Raw genomic sequence first — 20560 nt, forward strand, 5'->3', positions numbered from 1 at the left:
TAATTTGAATTATAATGACTTCTCAAATAGGACTGTATATCCACTTCAGAACTTTATATTCAAATTAAACTTAAGTTTTACTCTCATATATCAACAGAACCAGGAGCAATGGGTGAAAGTTACAAAGATCAGATTTAGTTTCAACGTAATGAATGACTTCTTAACAATTAGACCTTTCCAAAAGTGAAGTAGGCTGCCTGAGGATATATTGGACTTCATTCTCTCTAGAGGACTTTCAGAAAGCCTGGACAACTCCTTCTCAGGGATGCCATTGAGGAGATTGATTGGGGTTATGACCTCTGAGCTCCCTTCCAATTCAGAGATTATTTGTTTTTCTGACAAACCTTTCATCTCTTAGGAGCACATACTATGAACCATATTAGCCATTCAGTAGTATTCTAAAATAGTCTTATGACTGATTATCAAAAATGGAACAAAGTAGATTTTTAAAAATGACATTTTTTAGTTTACATTAATACTATAGAACCATAGTATGTTAGACTTAGAAGGGCTTAGAAATCATCTAATCCAATGGGCTCCTTTTACAGATGAGAAAACTGAATTCCAGAGAGGTTATGTGACCCAAGACTTGTTAGTATGTAGAAGAAGCAGGACTGAAATCCAGTTTTTCAGATACCACAAAAACAGTAGTAAAAAGTGTGAGTCATATAAGTTTGTTGCAACATAGGTGGATCCTATTTTCTTTGCAAAACAAAACAAAGGTATAATGTATTGTGTAAAACAGATCTTTAGCATAAGACTTTCAGTGATGGGGAGAAAAGTGGGGAGAAAACCTAAAATAATGTATTGTAGATTGATTTTAGGCTGATTTCAAACCCTTCAGTCTTCAGATTGGACACGAGTGAAGGAAAAATATTAAGAGCTTACTAAGTGCCAACCACTGTGCTAAGCAATAGGATGCAAACAGAAATAGATAGACTGTCCTTTCCTGTAAGGATCTCACTCTAATTGGGAGAGCATGTAAGACAAAGTTTAGTAGTAGTGCAGATTGGAAGTCCTAACAGTGAAATTGTGGAACAGATGACAAGGCTCAAAGATCCTTAGGTCAAGTTACTTAAGAAATTAAGTTGACTGTGTCTGAAGGACTATACTACAGAAAGGTAAGGCAGATGATAAGGTTGGCCTGCTGAAGCATAGGAAACAGTGGCTAGCCAGAAAGTAAGGCTTGGTAGGCGTCCATCTCATCAGAAGGAATCAAATTGTTGGCTTCCATATCATTCAGACCCTCTGAGCAGTCAAGCAGTCCAGGTAAGGAAAAAGACAAAGGGGTACACAGCATGTCCAAAGTAAGAAGCAATAGCTGCCAGCCAGCTGTCTGAAATGGGAACTGTCTGAGTGTAGGGAGAGGGCCAAGATGAGAAGGCAAAGGAATAGATACAATTATGTGTGTGTAAAATATATTTGATATATATGTATATGTATACCTGCATGTTTATATATACATATATGTACATGTGTGCATATATGTGTGTGTGTGTATGAGTATAAAAACACGTGAATTTTAGTCCAACTAGCTCTCTAGGCACTTAGTTGTTTGAGGTATATATAAGTGTTTTGTCTTAAAAATAATTAAATTACATATTATAATTAAATTCTGTAAATTGATATCTGCAATATTTTTCTCCTAAAATGTAGTAATGTTTCTTAATGTGTATTTGCCCTTATAAACTGAATTTACTTTCTTTTGATAGCTGTGATAGCTACTTAAAAATTTAAAATATTGAGAGAAATAATATTTAATAAGGTTTTGGATCAGATGTGTTCTCATGAGATCTCAATTGCGGGTGGGGGTGTGTTTTTTTTGTTTTGTTTTGGCTTATTTTTTTGGCAGGATATGGGATTATGTTTTGGTGTGGTTTGGTTTGGGTAGATAGTAGAGCTGGAGCTGGTAAATGGAAGAGAACTGTAATACATCTATGTAATATATGGTCAGACCTGCAAGTCCAGGTAACACCTAGGTTACAAACCTGGGTGATTGGAAAGATGATGGTGAGTGTCTTTTACAATAATAGGGATGTTAGCGTAAGAGGTTTTGGAGAGATATTAATAAGTTCAGCTTTTGGGAGTGTTGAGTTTAAGGTGTCTATCGAATAGGCAGTTGGAGGTATGAGGCTGGAGGTCAGTAGAGAGGTGATGGTGGTGTTGGTGGTAGTGGTGGTGATAGTTGTTTTCTAAGACCAATGACAACACATGGGTGATGTCTTGATTTGCTCATAAATTGGATTTAAGTGAGGTAGAGCTGTTCAATCATCGTCTTCCTTGACAAAAGTCAAGATGATTGGTAGTGGCTTGGGATGCAGTGGATGACCCTGGTCTGTCTAAATTAAGGTCTTTTGCAAACAAAAATAGTGAACATACAAAGGGAGCTGAAAAGGGAGGGCAGTAATGGGGCACTAGGGAGTATAGATATGAGAAACATCTGCATACAGATGATAATTGAAACCATGGGAGCTGATAAAATCACCAAGCAAAATAGTATATAGGGAGAAGAGAGCCCCAAGAGAGAGCCTTAGAGGATGCCCATTGTTAATAGGCACAACTTGCATCCTTTTGGTCTTTTAGGGTCTCTTTAAATGTATTTTTAAATAAGTTTTTTATTGGTGTCTTTTTTATATCACCAAACTCTTCCCCAGTTTTCCTCCTCTTACCCTCTGAAAGAGCCATTCAATATAACTTAACATTTTTAAAGACAAAAAAAGAAGAAAAAATAAATAAAAATGAAAAAATCTGAAAGTATGTACAATGTACCTCTTCAGAGGGGTGGGGGCTGGGATGTCTTCTCATATCTCCTCTTTTGAGCCATGCTTGTTCTTTATAATTTTGAAACATTCATTTTATCTGTTTTTTGTTTGTTCTTTCCATTTATATTGGTGTAGGTAGTCATTGTGTATGTTGTTTTCTTGGCTTTGCTTACTTCGTTTTGCATTGGTTCATGCTTCTCTATATTCATTTTATTCATCATTTCTTAGAACATAATAACATTCTATTGCATTCATGTATCATAATTTACTTAGCCATTCCACAGTCAATGAGCACCTACTTTGTTTATAAAGCTTTGCTATTACAAGAAGTACTGCTGTAACTATTTTGATGTATATTGAAGACTTTCCTCTTGTCTATAGCCTCCTTAGGATTATGCCTAGTGGTGACATCTCTTTAAAGTCTCTTTTAAGTGTTTTTTTAAAAAAATTCATAAATATGCCAATTTTTTCCAGTACATATTTGCAATGTTACTCTTAAGCAGTATCACCTTTGCTATGATAAAATTTTAAATTGATGCTGTACTTTTTTCCTGTGATTTAGTTTAGCTCCCCCAAATTGTGAATTCATAAAAAACTTATATTTTAAGTTTCACAAGTATTGTATTAAAGGATATAGTCTCTAGAATAGTTGCAGTTCATTTTAACAAGTTATATAATCTATGCAGGTTGCAATATTGTGATGAGACTGCTGCAGTTGCTTCTGACCTCACCACCAAGTTTCATGACCCACCAAAAACACCAGAACAGGTTCAAAGAGACTATGGATTTTGGTGTCCAAGGCATTTGAAGACATCTGGTGGACAAGGCTACAAATTTCTTGGAATTGTGTGCACCTCCGTGCCCCAACATGTATTTCAAAAATGATGAATTGGAATTTGCAAAAAGCTTCATTGGAATTGTTTCAATATTTTGCCTATGTGCAACTTTGTTCACCTTCCTGACTTTTCTAATTGATGTTAAAAGATTTAGGTACCCAGAAAGACCAATCATATATTATTCTGTCTGTTATAGCATTGTATCATTAATGTACTTTATTGGATTTTTGCTAGGCAATAGCACAGCTTGTAATAAGGCAGATGAAAAACTAGAGCTTGGTGAAACGGTTGTTTTGGGTTCCCAAAATAAGGCTTGTACTGTTCTCTTTATGCTTTTGTATTTTTTCACAATGGCAGGCACTGTATGGTGGGTGATTCTTACCATTACTTGGTTCTTAGCTGCAGGAAGAAAGTGGAGTTGTGAGGCGATTGAACAAAAGGCTGTGTGGTTTCATGCATTTGCTTGGGGGATGCCTGGTTTCTTGACAGTTATGCTTCTGGCTATGAACAAAGTTGAAGGGGACAATATCAGTGGTGTTTGTTTTGTTGGCCTTTATGACCTTTATGCTTCTCGGTACTTTGTTTTATTGCCTCTGTGCCTTTGTGTGTTTGTTGGATTGTCTCTTCTTTTAGCTGGCATTATTTCTTTAAATCATGTACGGCAAGTTATTCAGCATGATGGAAGAAACCAAGAAAAACTCAAGAAATTTATGATTAGAATTGGAGTCTTCAGTGGTTTATACCTTGTTCCATTAGTTACACTTCTTGGATGTTACGTCTACGAGCAGATATACAGGATTATCTGGGAAACAACTTGGGTCTCTGACCATTGCCATCGGTACCATATCCCATGCCCCCATCAGGTAAAAACAACCATATGTATCATTTTACTAACATAGAAGATTATGTTTACTAAAATGTAATTTTGTTTATTGAAGATATGTATTTTTCTTTAAGTTGTGATCTTAGTGAATTTTATTTTCTCATAAAATATTCTTCAGCAGCATAATTTTAATAGAAATATGGTTGAATCAGTCTGTTTTTTCCTAACAGGAAACATACACCATTTGAAATAAAATGTGGTTTCAGTTTTCTTAAAATTCCATTTATTCAACAAGCACTGATTAAGCCTCCACTGTGTAAAAGCTCTATGTTAGTTAGGCATTGGGAGAATACAGAGTTTAAACAAAATGTGATTCCTGTCCTCAAAGAGTTTATAATCCTTTTTTACTTATTATGATTTTGGTCAGACTTGCTTATAAAAGTTGTAGATTAGTGTTTAAGATTTAAAGTTTTAAATTTCTGAATATAATACAGTTCTATAAGCATAGTTGTTCACAATGTTTTTCATAGAAATTTAGTTCATATGCCAACAGTTCTTATACAGTGTTCCAAAAATCTCAGTGCAGCTTTGAGCTACTAATGTTTAAAATTGCACTAAGACTTTTGGGACACCATGTATATTCCTCTCTGGATTAATTATTTATTATTATATCTAGTACTTCAAAACATCCATGATTTCACTGGCATAGGTAATCCTTCCATTGATGCAGACCATGAGCCCACTATACCTCACCAGATGTAAGTTTCTGTAGACAAAAATCTTTTACCACTTGGTGAAGCCAGATTCTACCTCTCTCAATGTAGCTAGGCTGGACCCCAAATGGTAGGCACAAAGTTCATCAATTACTTAGCCTGTAGCCAAAGCCTTTCTAATTTGTTAAGACTTTCTAGACCTTGTCTTTTACTAGCATAGTCTTCAAAGATCTAGTCATCTGCATTACTTAGTGAAGCATCAGTGTAGAACTTTAGCAGAGAATTATTTCTAGTACATAATATTAATATTCTTCCATTTAAGTCCTATTCTGATGCCTTATTACAGTGGGACGTTACCCAGAATTCTTGAAGACTATGTCCATGAAATACAGGTTTTGACAGGTACTACCAAGCTAGGCGTTGTGGCATTGTGTAAGGGTCCTATCATCTGAGGACCATCTTAGCAACATTCTGAGAGTTGGCGTATCAGTGTATGAGCCATAAGAAAACAGATCTTATTAAACAAGTGAAAACATAGTCTCTTAAATCAAGCAGTTTGTGGGATGAGTTGGGCTAAATAACTCCTAGAGACAGCATTAGACAGCAGTCAGCCTGGAGTCAGGAAGAACCAAATTCAAATTCAGCCCCAGACATTTATTATCTTGTGACCCTGAAGAAGTCACTTAACCTCTGTCTGCCTCAGTTTCCTCAGCTATAAAATTGGAATAATAGTGCCCACTTCCCTAAATTGTTGTGAAGATACAATGAGATTATATTTATAAAGTACTTAGCACTGTGCCTGACTCAAAGTAGATGCTTAATATATTCTTGTTTCCTTCCTTCCTAAATAGGTATTAATATAATAAATAATTTGCCAACCAGTGTGTCATTTGGTCAGTGGATAAACATATTTGAACCCATTTGGCTTTGGCAAAGTAACACCTGCATATAGACAACCCAAATTATGATTGGATTTTACCATGTGTTTTGGGGTTTGTGATTTAGCTCTTAGTACCACCAAATCCAGCTAATATGTTAAAATGGTTTTTGCTATATATTCTTGAGCCTTTATGTAAACTGAAGGGAAATACACATTCTGCTAAAAACTTTTAAACTCTGTTTTAGGAACAAAAATTCAGAGTTCAGGTTTAATTCTTTTCAACTTGTTCTCACTTGCTGAGTGTCAGTGTTACGATATATGTTAAATAAGGTATAATCCATAGACTGGTCTGGCCAATCAGACCTTTTAAGACATAGAAATAAACTATAGGTAGAAAATCTAGAATAGGTATATTGTAATATGGTTTAACTTGGTTTTTTCCTGATCTTATTTGGTTTTTCAGTGACTAAAAACTTGAACAGATCATGATGAAACTTTGAACTTGGAATAACAGATTTGCCCATTTTCTTGTCTCTGATTTTAAGATAAAACTTTTACACACACAAGACAGTGGTACTTCTTATTTATCTTGTTCTTCCTCTAAATATTTAGATTATCATTTGCATTTAAGTGAATCTAAAAATAGGAATGAACTATAAACAAGTATTTAAAGAGCTAGATATTTTAGCTACAAGTTTCCCCTCCAGAAATAGGGGGGGAAATGGAAATGGAAATGGAAAAGAGATCATGCTATAAAGCTTTTTTAATAGATTTCAATCTTTTTTCTCTTGAAGCACCATGTTTGATAGATATACCTTCTATGTTAGTCTGTTTATAGATTCAGTAAAGAATCTTATTATCTTAAAACTCTGGTCACCTCTACATAGTTTTTCTTTCACAATTAATGTAACATTTAGTTTTATGTAATAACCATCACTTAGACCTTTAAGATTTGCAAAACTCTTTGAAAGTATTATTTTATCCTTGTAACAACCCTGGGAACTAAGTGCTATTATTATCCTCATATTATAGATGATTTAGTTATGTGGGTAAATTATATCTGAAGCTTTTATACCCTTTAAAAAGCAATACCGTAAAACTGATTTCATTGCTCTGATTTTCTTCATTAGGCAAAAACATTAGCACGTCCAGAATTGGCATTGTTTATGATAAAGTATCTGATGACACTGATTGTTGGAATCTCTGCAGTCTTTTGGGTGGGAAGCAAAAAGACCTGCACAGAATGGGCCAGTTTCTTCAACAGAAATCGCAAGAGAGAGTAAGAGATATTTTAAAACTGTAATTCTTTTTTTGTCTGTGTGTATTTTAATAGCTAAACATGAAACAGTTAATTGTATATTTTGAAATGTGCAGGCTGGTAGTTAGTCAGCAAACATTTATTAAGTACTTACTGTGTCCCACACTATGCTAAGTATCGAGAATACAAAGACTGCACTTTGCTCCATTGAATCCATTGTTGTTTTTTAAATCGAACATGACAGAAGCTTGTGTTGCCTATATTTCTCAGTCCCTTGTGTGCCTATGAAGGTGTAGTAATCTGTTGTAGAAAACCATCTGTGAAAGCCTGTCTTTTCCTTTCTCATTTCCATCAGATATCCTTCATTACAGGCATATACTATTCTTATAAAGGTTTTACAGAGGAGAAATTAAACATATGGGTCAGTCGTTGAGATCTTGTCATGTTTTTGGTTTAATACTGTCAGTGTTCTTTGCCATTCTTTTGATATCTTCCCCTCTTCCTTTAGTGCCTTTTAAATTGTCATCACCAACACAGATGTTTTCTCTATGTCAGGCCCACTCACTCTTCCAGATTTAATCTTTTTGAGTTACATTTCCACATCTTTACATAACAGTCAGGTGCTGAGGTACTGGTGTGACATTGTGGTGATCCTACTTTGGTTGATGTTAAGGAAATGTAGCCTAATCTTGATTTTTTGATGAGGAAACTAAGGCCCACAGAAGCTATTGAAGGACACACACATAATAATTACTAGGACTAGATTATTTGTACCATTTTTATATTTCCTACCCTTTAGTACATAACTGGGACTCTAGTGGTGAAGATTCTTATTCTTTGTATTTCGTTTGGCTCCTACAGTTTCTTAAATGTATTACTTTGATATCAGTATGATCTCATAAATGCTTTACCCTTTCAAATATGCAGGTCCAAAACTGTCCACATCTTGTCACTTTCTCTGACTCTTGTCCATATTTTCCCATCAGTTGTTGGGGGAAAGGGTGCACTCATCATGTTTGGGGCATTCCTTTACTCTTGTCATTGTAGGGATATCAGTGGAGTACATTCATGGGCCATCAATTAGTTAGTTGTCCTTTGCTCTTACTACATTGCTGCTGCTGCCTCCTTTTCTAGTTATACATCTTTCTGATATCTTCTGTGCTCCTTTTTGATAATATATCACAGCATGTTCACACCCACCCTATTTATCTCCATTGCCCTTTGCATAACCACAGCTCTAGTTCTCTGAAAACTGTAATATTGCTTGATTCCCAGGAGAATCTTTGTTTCAGGGAAAGGAGGCCATTAAAAGCCTTATACATTTTCCCAAAAGCAGTCCAGCCTGCTGTCCTCTTCCTGTTCATTTCTAGCCCAGCTATTTTTTTCATTCTGGCAGTGCACATGTCCAACTGCACTTTCTCAGCTGCCCATCTCTGGATATTATCTAGCTTGTCAGTGTCATGCAGTGTCATTTCTAAAACTGACTGCAGTACTCTTAGTTGTGGTCACTCCAGCCTTTGCTTGTAGGTTTCCAGTGAGAGGAACCCTACTACCTCCTCAGGCAGCCCATTTCAATTTTAGAGAGCTGTATTTTGTTTTGATATAGACAGTTCACTTAAAGTCTCTGAGCTTCAGTTTCTTTCTCTGTATAATGTCAAGGGGTTAAATAGGTAATCTTCTAGCTTGAGATCTTTAACCCTATCAGCCAATCAGTGGACATTTATGATCCCCAACTGTGATTTCATTGTGAAGCTCCCAGTGAGACCCCTTCTATCACTGTAGGTCAGCAACTGTTCAGTAAATTATAATCTTAGAAATTTACATTTCTGAAAAATGTAATTATTTCATTCTACATCAATTCATACCACTCGGTATTACTGAAAAATCGTGATATGATGAGGGGAATACAGTCAGCATTTGTTGGAAACAGGACTTGAACGTAGGTCCTGTTGACCTAAGGATAGTATGCTACCTCTCTCAGATTTTCCGATTGTCTGGCATTGTTAACTCTTAATTCTAAGCATTTTGCTTTACATTTGCTGTTTTTTTAATGAAACCCTGAATAATATTAGCTTTTTTTGGCTGCTATATTATGCTGTTGGCACATTGAACTTTCAGTGCACTAGAAACCCAAGGTCTTTTTCAGATGACTCAATTTCTTCTCCCTCTTATTAAATACGTGAAGTGGTCTCTGAACCTAAGTATCAGAGTTTACGTATATCCCCATTTCAAACCTAGGTGGCAGAAATTCAACTGTACAAATACTGGGAAGTAATGGCTAGAAAATATGTCATGTGAAAAAGAACCAAGGGTTTTAATGACCAGCAAATTGAATATAAGTCAGCTGTGTGATAGGGCAGTCAAAAAAGGTAATAGATCTTAAGCTGTTAAGTGTTCAGAATGAGGCACGTGATTGTCCCACTTTACTTTGCCCTTACGGTTTTGAGGTAGCAAGGTCTAGGTCATAGCACCTATATCATTAGCAACTATTGTGTCATGATCTTCCAAGACAAATGTGATTATCAGTCCCAGCCACCTTCAAGATCCACTCAATAACAAACACTGTGTTCCCCTTAGCACATACTTATATGTACTTTTTGTTCCACCATGTTCCAGAAGGATATATATTCCATGGCTATCTGGTTTCTAGTTAGAGTAATACATGGCTGCCTTTGGCCCCTCAGTATGGTTGCTCAGTAGTAAATAGCTCTTCATCCATGAACAAAGACAAGTTCCAAATGTCCGTAAGTTATTTTGTACTCTCTTATAGGGTCTTATCTATGACCTCACTTCTTGATTTCTGCTTTGGATCTTCCAGTGCATTAATTACTGGAGAGATGAGATGCTATTGCTTTTTTTCTGCTTCTTGATGTTCTCTTGAGGGCATTTTGACTTTTTAATTTGTCAGTGCCTTGCTTGTCAAATGGCATATAGCCTAAACCTGTATGGCCTCGACAAAACTTTTTATCTTATATAGCATGAGGCATTTCAGGATAATGTTAGGAAAACTGTCAAGCAAGCAAAAGCTTTACAGATACTGAGTGAGATAGAGACCACTTACCCAAAATAAAATTCAGAGGCTTCTCTAGGTAGGAACATAAGTTCTTTTTTGCACGTCTCACTGGAGAGTTGGGTTGGTCATCACCTACCCAGGGCTGACCAGTAGGGAGGCAAGATACAGGCAGCAAACAAGCAGCTATATACCCTTAGACAAACAACTCTAAGAAACCCCCATTTGTTTACCTCAGTCTCTTTATCCTCATTGGTTGAGGGGAGAGACCTTACATTCTATTTAGAAACTAAGAGATACATTTTACCCAAAACAAGCTTAGGAGCTAGAAGATTGCCTTATATGGCAAAGATAAGGCTGGGGTGGTGGTTACAAAACAAGGGAGGGGGTGGGCAACAGATGTATGACCCGATCACATGATTTACAGGAAAACAAAACTTAGGCCCAGCTGATGCTAAAGCCTTAATTAAATTTTGGGGCATAGCTTCCATTTCATATGAGAAACTTTCACTTGTCCCAGCACAATACTATTATTTCTTTTACAGAGTAGAAGCGGCTTATAGCTCTTATCAGACATAGCAAAGATTTCCTAAACTACAGGGTAGAAGGAAGTATTTATTTATGCCAGTATTTATGGGAATCCTAAATAGGGAAGTTTCTTGAACAAGGGAGCTACTTGGAATTATAAGCATACTGTTCAAACTTTCTTGACTGAGGATCTGCCAGTCACCTTTTGGTATGTATAATTAGAACAAACCTGTAGTATCCTATTCATTTCTGGGTGTCATATTTTAAAGGTATATTAACAAACAGGAATATGCCCACAGGAGGGTAACCAAGATTTGTGAGGATACTAGAAGCCATGCCATATGAAAATGGGTTGAAGGAACTAGTAAAAATTTTTCATGGAGACGTAAGAGCTGATTTCAAGTATTTGAGGGTTTATCATGTGGAAAAAAGATTAGTACAGCTTGGCTCTAAAGAATAAAATTAAGTATAATGAGTAAAAATTCTAATTCAACATAAGGGGAAAACTTTCCAGCATTTTGAAGTGTCTAAAAGTAAAATGAGTTAGCAGAGTTTTCCATAACTAACTAGAGATGTTAAAGCAGAGGATAGATATCCTCTCATTGGAAATATTGTTCAGTGAGTATATTAGACAAATGACATCTGAGGTCCCTTTCAGTTCTGTGATTCTTGGAAATTCCAACTTAATGGAGTCAAAACTAATGAGATCTTGATTTATTATACTTTTTTTCTAACTTATTTTCGTAACTTTGAAAACAGAGACCACTAATATAGTACTTTCATGCCATATCTTTCTTGACTTTTCTGAATGCCCATTGTGAAGGTTGATTCCTATTGGTTTGATTATTTGGCTTTTAATAAAGATAAGCAGGTTTTTGGGGGGCCAGTTTACAGTTTACCAATCTCATCTTCTTACTGCCTTCACCTGCTTAATTTTCTAGGCCCTCCAAAGTATAGACAAAGGCAACAACTCATACATAATTAGGATTTTGGTTTGCTGATCTTTAATGCACTCACTAAGAATGCATTACTTCCAATAAAGGTTACCAACCATATTTGTAATCTCAGATTTTGTGGATTATTTGTACTATTGCCTGAATATTTGTGGCACTTTGACTTTGAATATGCAGCATTTTCCCATAAAAGATATGTGTTGTATTTTATGACTTTTATAATTGCATTTAATGTTTATTTACCAAATTAATATTTTTCCTGGGATTTTCTTTCAGTCCCATCAGTGAAAGCAGAAGAGTGTTGCAAGAATCCTGTGAATTTTTCTTAAAACACAATTCTAAAGTTAAACATAAAAAGAAGCACTACAAATCAAGTTCACACAAACTGAAAGTAATTTCCAAATCCATGGGAACCAGTACAGGAGCTACAGCAAATCATGGAACATCTGCAGTGGCGATTGCTAATCATGATTACTTAGGGCAAGAGACTTTGACAGAAATCAAAACGTCCCCAGAAACATCTGTAAGAGATATGGGAGCAGATGGATCCTCCATTCAGAAAGCAAGAGACAATAATGTGGGAGAGCATATATCACCTGCAGATTCTAGTTCTAAACTGTCTGTGGAGCAAATAGAAAGAAGGTGTAAGACAGGAAATTCAAATGATAAGAACAGTATATCTGGAAGTGTGCGGAGTGAAGGAAGGTAAGATTTTCTTCCTTTTTTTTTAAAGCCACTATCAGGCCCTTTAAAATAGGAAAAATTAAGGGGCAGGTAGGTGGCACAGTGGATAGAACACCACCCCTGAAGTCAGGAAGACCTGAGTTCAAATCCAGCCTCAGACCAAACACTAGACACTTACTAGCTGTGTGACCTTGAGCAAGTCACTTAACCCCAATTGCCTTAAAAAAAAAAAAAGGAAAGATCACTACTGCTTTGGTTGGCAGAGTAAGGCTTCAGGAGGAAAAAAAAAACGAATTAAGCTAGAGCAATGGGCCAAATATAACAAGATGAATTTTAGCAAGAGTTTAAGTTAATAAGTTCTTCACTTATTCTAAGGTATTTCATTCTTATCTTTGTTTTTCCATAGATTCTCTATAGAGAGTTAACATATGCTGGAGACATTGTCTAGGTCTGCATTTTGGTTTAAAAAAAAAAAACTCAGTTACACAAATACAGGCTGTAAGGGATGTAGCTAGGTTGTAGTTCATGTGAAAAAAAAGACCTAGAGGACTTAGTGGACTGCAGATTCAAATACACAAACTGTGGTATAGTAAATTGAGCTCTGAATTAGAGCCAAAAAAACCTGGTTTCAAATCCTGGCTCTATCCCTTATTACCTGTGTGAATTTAGGCATCAGTTTCTTCATCTACAAAATGAGATTAGACTAGATGATCTTCTTCTATCTCTAAAATACTGTTATGCCACAAATTATGTGATGTGGTCACCAAAGAAAGTTATCTTAGGCTTCATTAATGAATGTAGACTTTACAGAGAGAAGAGAGAAGTCACCTGAAGAAATGGAAATGGGTGAAAATCTGGTATATGAATGTAATAAAATGTTATGCAGTATAAGAAGCTAGGAATTCAGAGAAACGAGAAGATTGGTATGCATTGATGTAGAATGAAATAAGCAGAACTAAAAGAACCATATACTTATTAAATTAAAGGATCACTAAAAGATTGAACTGAGTAACTGGAAAACCAGTTCCTGGGAAGATGCAATAATGAGAGATATCCAAGGGACTTCTCCCTTCACCATAAAATAATAAAAATGAAGAACCTGCCCTCCCAAGAGAAGACGTCTTAGCAATAACAGGAAGAAGAAAAGTGAAAGAACCTTTACAATCTCATTTAAAAAAACCAAAAACGTTAAATACCACATCAGCAGCCAGTTATTCCTGGTGCTCCTATTGTGTTTCCTTTTCCTGGATTCCTCCATTTCCTACACATAGACCCTGGATGGCTCTGTTGTCCTTTTAGCTGCTATAATTTTAGATATCAACTGGATCCCTCAGCTTACTTCTGGGAAGAGGGAGATAAGTCTCCATTCCCAAGGTAGGTAGAGGTCCTGGCACACTAGTTTCTCTCACCCCTGAATTTTCCACCCTTTCTAATATCTATACCTTGGCCTGATAATCCTTCATAACTTTTGCAGTGTTAGGTATTGAATTTCAAAGTTAACGCTTTGCTTCCAGGGAATGTTGAAACTCATGAATCAGAGAAGCCCTAACACTCAAAAAGAATAAAAGGATGAGACTATGGAGAAGTGTAGAGCCTGAGGAAGAAATTTTTTTAAAAAGAGAAATATTATGTTGGTTGCAGGGATTTAATATAGCACAAGAAGAAGTAGTCAGTAGAAAGAGTAACAGATTAAAGAGTAAAAAGCAAAGGCTTTTTGGAGAGTCTCTTTTAGCTATATGCTGGGGGACCCTCCTCAAACCTTTCCACAGCCAGAACTCAGAGGCTAGCCAGAAGACTAAAGAAAGACAATTTGCTGAGAGAAGGGCTGAACTCAGAAATAAGGTATTGCTAAAGGTGGAAAACAAACATAACTACAATGGCCACCAGCATTCTACCTGAAGTAGTATTTTGACTAGTCATCTTCACCTTCTAAGGGACACAGACTTCATCTAACCCTGGCAGTCCTAGAGAAGAGAGTACAATCATTGAAGGCTTTGTCAGTCCCAACCCTTTTATTATTTAATCCCTTAAATAGTGTTCAGCTTACAGAATTTTAATGACAAAGATGTTTTTAGTAAGGGTACTATATAGGAAAATCAGAATGATTAATACAGACAAAAGCTGATTAAGAATGAAAAATAAATAAATATCCAAAGAAGGGAACAATATGAAAGGAAAAGTATTTAGCAACATGTGTCAACACAACTCGAAAAAGAAAAGTTAAATAGCTTGCATATTAGAGGCAAATAAATTATAGATTCAGAGAATCCACAGAACTCCAACTGAAAGAAATCCTTAGTTGAATTCATCATGAAACATCATAAAGCTCAGAACTACATTTCAAAGAACAAATTTTGCAGGTAGCAAGGGAAAAAACCCTTTAGAGTCCAAAAAGAACCAGTCAGAATACTATAGGATTACTCTGTGGTTATGAGAAAGTAAAGGGAAATTAAAAGATGATATTTTGAAAAGGAGAGAGATCAGTTAACATCCAAAAATATTTTTTCCTGCAAAGTTGAACCTAAATATCAAAGAAGAAAATTAAAAGTTAAAAAAAGGAAAAAACTTGAATTATTCTTTCAGAAGAACCCATAGGTAAGCAGAGAATTCAGTAACCAAACTGGATGAACAGTGAAAAGTTAAATAATTTCAGCTAATAATGGAAGACTGAGAAACGAAGTACTGGTTTTCGCATGGTTAGGGCTAGACAAAAATGTGAATGTTGTATGGAAAATTATCTTTGTATGTTTTTTTAATCACATGAGAGGCAGCGAGAAGGCAAAGAAAGCATCAGTGTATTAAAGAATGTAAAGAGTAGAAGGTATGATGTGAAAAATCAAAAGAAAAGTAGGTGGTAGATGTGCATTAATTTTTCAGGAAGAAAATATCCTTTTATTTTGTTGTTTAGTCATCTTAGTCATGTCTGACTCTTTGTGACCCCATTTGGGGTTTTTTTGACAAAGATACTGGAGTGGTTTGCCATTTTCTTCTCCAGCTCATTTTACAGATGAGAAACTGAGGCAAACAGTGTTAAGTAACTTGGCCAGGGTCACACAGCCTATAAGTATCAGAGGCTGGTTTTAAACTCAGATCTTCCCAACTCCAGGCCCAGCCAGTACTCTATTCACTACACAGTAGGCAATAAGATAGGACAAGTGTACATGTCCCAAATAGGGAGAAAAGAAGTCAAGAGGGTAGCCTAGGTCTTCAGTTTCTCCTCCTTCCCTTGGGGTTGTGGGAAAATAAGGATAGAACAAATATGGGGTATACCGATCACAGTGGGGGGAAGAATGGGAGTTGAGTACAGACAGCAAAAAGGAAATGTTATGAGAACTTCATGAAATGACCCCTCAGAGACAAAAAGGAATGAGAGAAGGATTTATATTAAACACTCTTTGGGGGAGTTGATCACTTAAAGAGATCAGATTCTACATGATGGGGTTACTGACTAGGTGCTAACTTCTGCTATTCAGAGGAAGTATGGACCACTGGAAAGGTGTGACTTAGAGGGGATTGAACAGGGCATAATAGGTTCAAAGGGAAGATGGAATGACATTAATGGTGGGAAGAAACCCATAAACTTAACACATTAAGTTTACTATGAATGGATTAAAATCTCCAATAAAAAGAAAAAGAATATCAGAATGGATGAGAAAACCACACAAACATACATACACACACCCCACTCCACAATTTGTTGTATCCAGTAAACACATTGTAAATGTATGTGGAGCAAAATTTGATAGAGTCAAGACATATTCCCAAACACGTTTGCATCGCTAAAGAAGGTGTTTGTAAAAGTAACAATTGTAGCTTCCACACCAGTATCATTATTGAGGATTAAAGATTGAGACTTTCCACAAGGAACTTGGTAAGACATTCAAATTTAAATCAGCATATACTCTGGTACTAAATATAAAAATGGGAAAAGATGAGGAGTGTGATTAATATGTGGAAAAGAATGATTTGTGAAAAAGGAATGAGAAAAGTTAAAGACTTAGAGATGTGCACAAGCCTTAAACCTTTATATCATGAATAGAATTAAGAAAATAATTTATAGGTAGTGAACATGTCTAGCATCAAAGAACGTCACAAAAAATATATATGCATATACATATGTATATTTTTTAACAAAAATTAAAAAACCCGATATCGATTTAGGGGCATATCCTTGTAGGCGTTTATCTTTGAATCAGCTATATCTATAGAGTCAAACCACCAACAAAGTCACAGTGAGTGAAAAAGCAAGGACAATATAGTGAGAAAAATATATGGCATACAATTCAAAAAAGTAAATTTGAAATATAAACAAGTGATTAGCAATGAAAAATGGTAAGCAGAAAGCAGAAATAATGGCACTGATTTTGATAATTTTATGCAGAGTAAATTTAACTGATGTAAATCTGTTGTCACAACAAGACAACTAAGAAAGCCCAGAAAATGCCTTATTGAGTAAATGCTTGAGTTACTTTCCAAGCAGAATATTGCTAAAGACAGTACTAGAATGTAAACTATAAAATATGGATCTGAACAGATTGTTGGAAAAACTAAACTTGACCAACATATGGAGACTTCTGAATGAAAATATATTAAATACAAATTTTTTTTAATAATTCATCATCCCTTTATAAGAATCAGTCATGTTCTAGGTATAAAAAACTGAAACATGTAAAAAGGCAAATAATAAATGAATGCTTTATAGACCAAAATATAATAAAAACAGTAATAAGGGAAATATAAATGAAAGATACAGACATTAAGTTATGACAGCATGTGTAATGAATAGATCAAAGGACATAGTAGAAACAATAAATAATTACATTGAATATAATGATAACAGATTTTACATGCTAAAACTTATAGGATACAGTTAAAGCACACGTCACTGGAAAATTTATGCTAGAATAAATGAACTGAGCATAGAATTTAAAGAGACTGGGAAATTAATAAATCAGCAATCCTAAAACAAGTACAAAAACAAGAATATTGAAAATTAGAATAAGAAAAGCTTTAAAATAAAGACTGTAGAACTGCTAAGCAAAGCAAAATTGAGAAGTGTTTTTTGAAAAGAGTAATAAAAACACCTGAACAAGAAAAAGATAAATCAGTTACCATTTTTTTAAATAGACAAAGTGAAATTTGCAACGGGGAGGAAATAAGAAGAATTAGAAAACATTAGAAGATTATATGCTAGCAAAACTGAAAATTCAAAAGAATTTAATGAGTACAAAATATAAAATTGCTACATTAACAAAATGTAAAGTAAATTAGGGAAATGAACTGCTAAAGGAGAAATGAAAGCCCAGGCTAGCTGAATTTACAATTGATTTCTATCAGATACTTAAAGAACAATTAATACCTATGCAAAAAAACAGAGGCAGAAAGCACTTTGCCAAACCTCTTTTCTAAGACAGATATATGGTCCTGACATATATGGCAGCTAGGTGGTACAGTGAAGAGAGTGCGGGCCTGAAGTCACGGCTTATCTTCCTGGGTTCGAAACTGGCCTCAGACACTTACTACCTTTGTGACCCTGGGCAAGCCAGATAACCCTATTTGTCTCAGTTCCTCATTTGTAAAATGAGCTGGAGTAGGAAATGGCAAACCAGTGTCTTGCCAAGACAACCCCAAATGAGGTCACGAAAAATCAGACACAACTGAAACGACCAAACAATAACATTTGTCCTGATACCCAAACTAGGGAAAGAAAGCAGAGAAAGAGAACTATAGACTAATCTCACTAAGTAATTTTAGTATAAAAATTTTTTATAAAAAACTTCGCAAAGTGATTATAGGAAGATATCTGGAAAATAATTTGCAGTGACCCAGTTATTAATCCTTCCAGGTAACTCTTCATTTTCCATTAACTGTTTTGATTAGTTTCAACAACACGAACATCATACTTTCCTCAGGATAAACTCATCATCTGAAATATCATCATCATGCAGAGTGACTCAGCTTTTGATACACAACACCTTAGCACCCTGAGTTACTCGTCCCCTCTGAGTGGAGGGCTAGAGGGTAAAGCAATAAAAATCCTTCCTCCCAAAGCCTTCTTTTTGAGGGCTCAGGATTTCCAGGTAACTTTTCATTTTCTATCAGCTGCTCTGCTTGCTTTCAGTTCCACAAACATGGATATGTACTTACCTCCTTCCCCAAACCTTTTTGGCTACCTTTTGTGTATTGTAGATTGGATTAGATTGTAAGGTTCTTGAGGCCAGGGACTGTCTTTTCTTGTTTCTCCATTGCTTACCACAGTGCCTGGCACACAGTAGCTGCTTAACAAGTGTTTGTTTATTGACTTGACCCAGTTAGATTCCTACAAAGAATGTAAAGATGGTTCAGTGTTAGGAAAACAGTAGCATAATTGATCATAAACAAAAAGAGAGCAGAAAACACAATTTTGTCAATAGATGTAGAAGACATTGCATCAAATATTACCTATAAGACTGACATCCAAAGTAAAGAATTAATACAACACCAAGAACCATTCCTCAAAAAGTCAAGGAATGTGAACGAACTTTTCTTACAAAATGCGCACTACAAAGGACCATGTTTAAACGTGCTCCAAATATCAAATGGTAAGACAAATGCAAATTAAAACAACGGAGAGATTCTACTTTATACTATGCAAATTGGCAAAGGTAGTAGTAGATGAGAACTGTCATTGTTGGAAGGGCTAGAGAAAGACAGGCACACTATTGGTGGAGCTATGAAGTGATCCAGCTGTTCTGGATATCAGTTTGAAATTATGCAAAGAAAATTTAAGAGAAACTCAACTGTGTATGCTTTGAGTAACCAAGGAAGTCATAGATGGGTAAAGAGTTTTCCAAATATTTACCAAAATATTCCAAATTGGTTACCAAAATATTTATAGTGACATGTAACAAAGTGGTAACAAAGAACTGAAAACAGTGGTTAGCCACCAATTTAAGAAAGTCTGAAAAAACTATTGCATATGAATTTAATGGAATATTATGTAGCAAGAAAGCGAGAAATTCAGAGAAGTGTATGAAGACTTGTTTGAACTATGACTAAAATAATCAAAACCAAGCACGCTTATTATAATGTAAATGAGAGAATCATTGAAACAAAAAAAGTAAGTCATGCTCTGAGTATTTGAAAATCCAGTGATAGTCCCAGAGGACAGACAATTAAACATACATACCTCTGGCATCTCCACCACTACCTGCAATGTTAAGAGACAGGGCTACTAGAACAGAATGTTATATTCATTATCTGATGATGTCATTCTGTTTCGGGTTTGTTTTTTTTTGCATAATTGTTTTTCTTATAAGGGGTTCAATCAGCCAGAGAGATTTTAAATGACAATAATATAAAGATTAAAAACATTAATAAAGTATATTTTAAAAAATAATTCTGATCCCAGAGAACACATGATAAAATATCCCTCTTCACGATTAAAAAAAAAAGAGTCTTATTAAGGAAACATGCTTTGTCAGATGCGGCCATTGTTCTTGGTGGCTTGAGTTGATTAATTTTTCTTTGTTAAAAAGGAGGGTTTAGTCTAGAAAAGTTGCATAGGTACTTCCAGAAATGATCAATGTAAAAACAAACAGAATATAAAGGCATTGAGGCAACCAAAAGAGAATAACTTTGGGCTTGAGGAATGGGAAAGAATTATCCTAGAGAAGGAGAGGGAAGTTTCATGAAGCGATTTAGTGTTTTGTGGAACCAGGTTTTCACAGGTGACGTTCACTCAAAGAGAAAGAAGAATCATGAAATACACCCTTATCTGGGCTAGACAAAAAAAAATTGTAAAATGAAGTTATAGCAATAAAAATAGAATAAAGTGGTGAAGATATACATACACTCACTGTAGTGTGGACTAAGCCACCCATACAATGGAAATGAGCTGCAAAATGGATTAGAAAAGAAAAACCAATTTGTGAGAAAAACACGTAAAGCAGTTTAAGTGAGGGGCTAGAGTAAAATTGCGATGCCTCCCTGAATGCAAAAATGCAGAAGTGTCAATCAGGTTTTCAAACAATCTAATAGTACAAATGGGTACTATAAACAGATACAGATAGGGAAGCTACATTAAAATTAAAAGTGTAGTAGAAAATGAAATCAATTAATAGAAATTTAATAA

At 35.4% G+C, this 20560-nt stretch overlaps 1 protein-coding gene across 1 annotated transcript in view; it reads left to right on the forward strand.

The window, feature by feature from the left end:
• Nucleotides 1–20560, forward strand: part of FZD6 (frizzled class receptor 6) — a 73457-nt gene that overhangs the window by 44326 nt on the left and 8571 nt on the right. Inside the window, 4 exon segments of the mRNA XM_020969715.2 lie at nucleotides 3449–3607; nucleotides 3609–4461; nucleotides 7145–7293; nucleotides 12040–12468. Of these exon segments, the coding sequence (XP_020825374.1) occupies nucleotides 3449–3607; nucleotides 3609–4461; nucleotides 7145–7293; nucleotides 12040–12468 (1590 nt within the window).

Source organism: Phascolarctos cinereus, unplaced genomic scaffold, assembly GCF_003287225.1.
Source record: "Phascolarctos cinereus isolate Bilbo 61053 unplaced genomic scaffold, phaCin_HiC Scaffold_4;HRSCAF=312, whole genome shotgun sequence".
NCBI lineage: Eukaryota > Metazoa > Chordata > Mammalia > Diprotodontia > Phascolarctidae > Phascolarctos > Phascolarctos cinereus.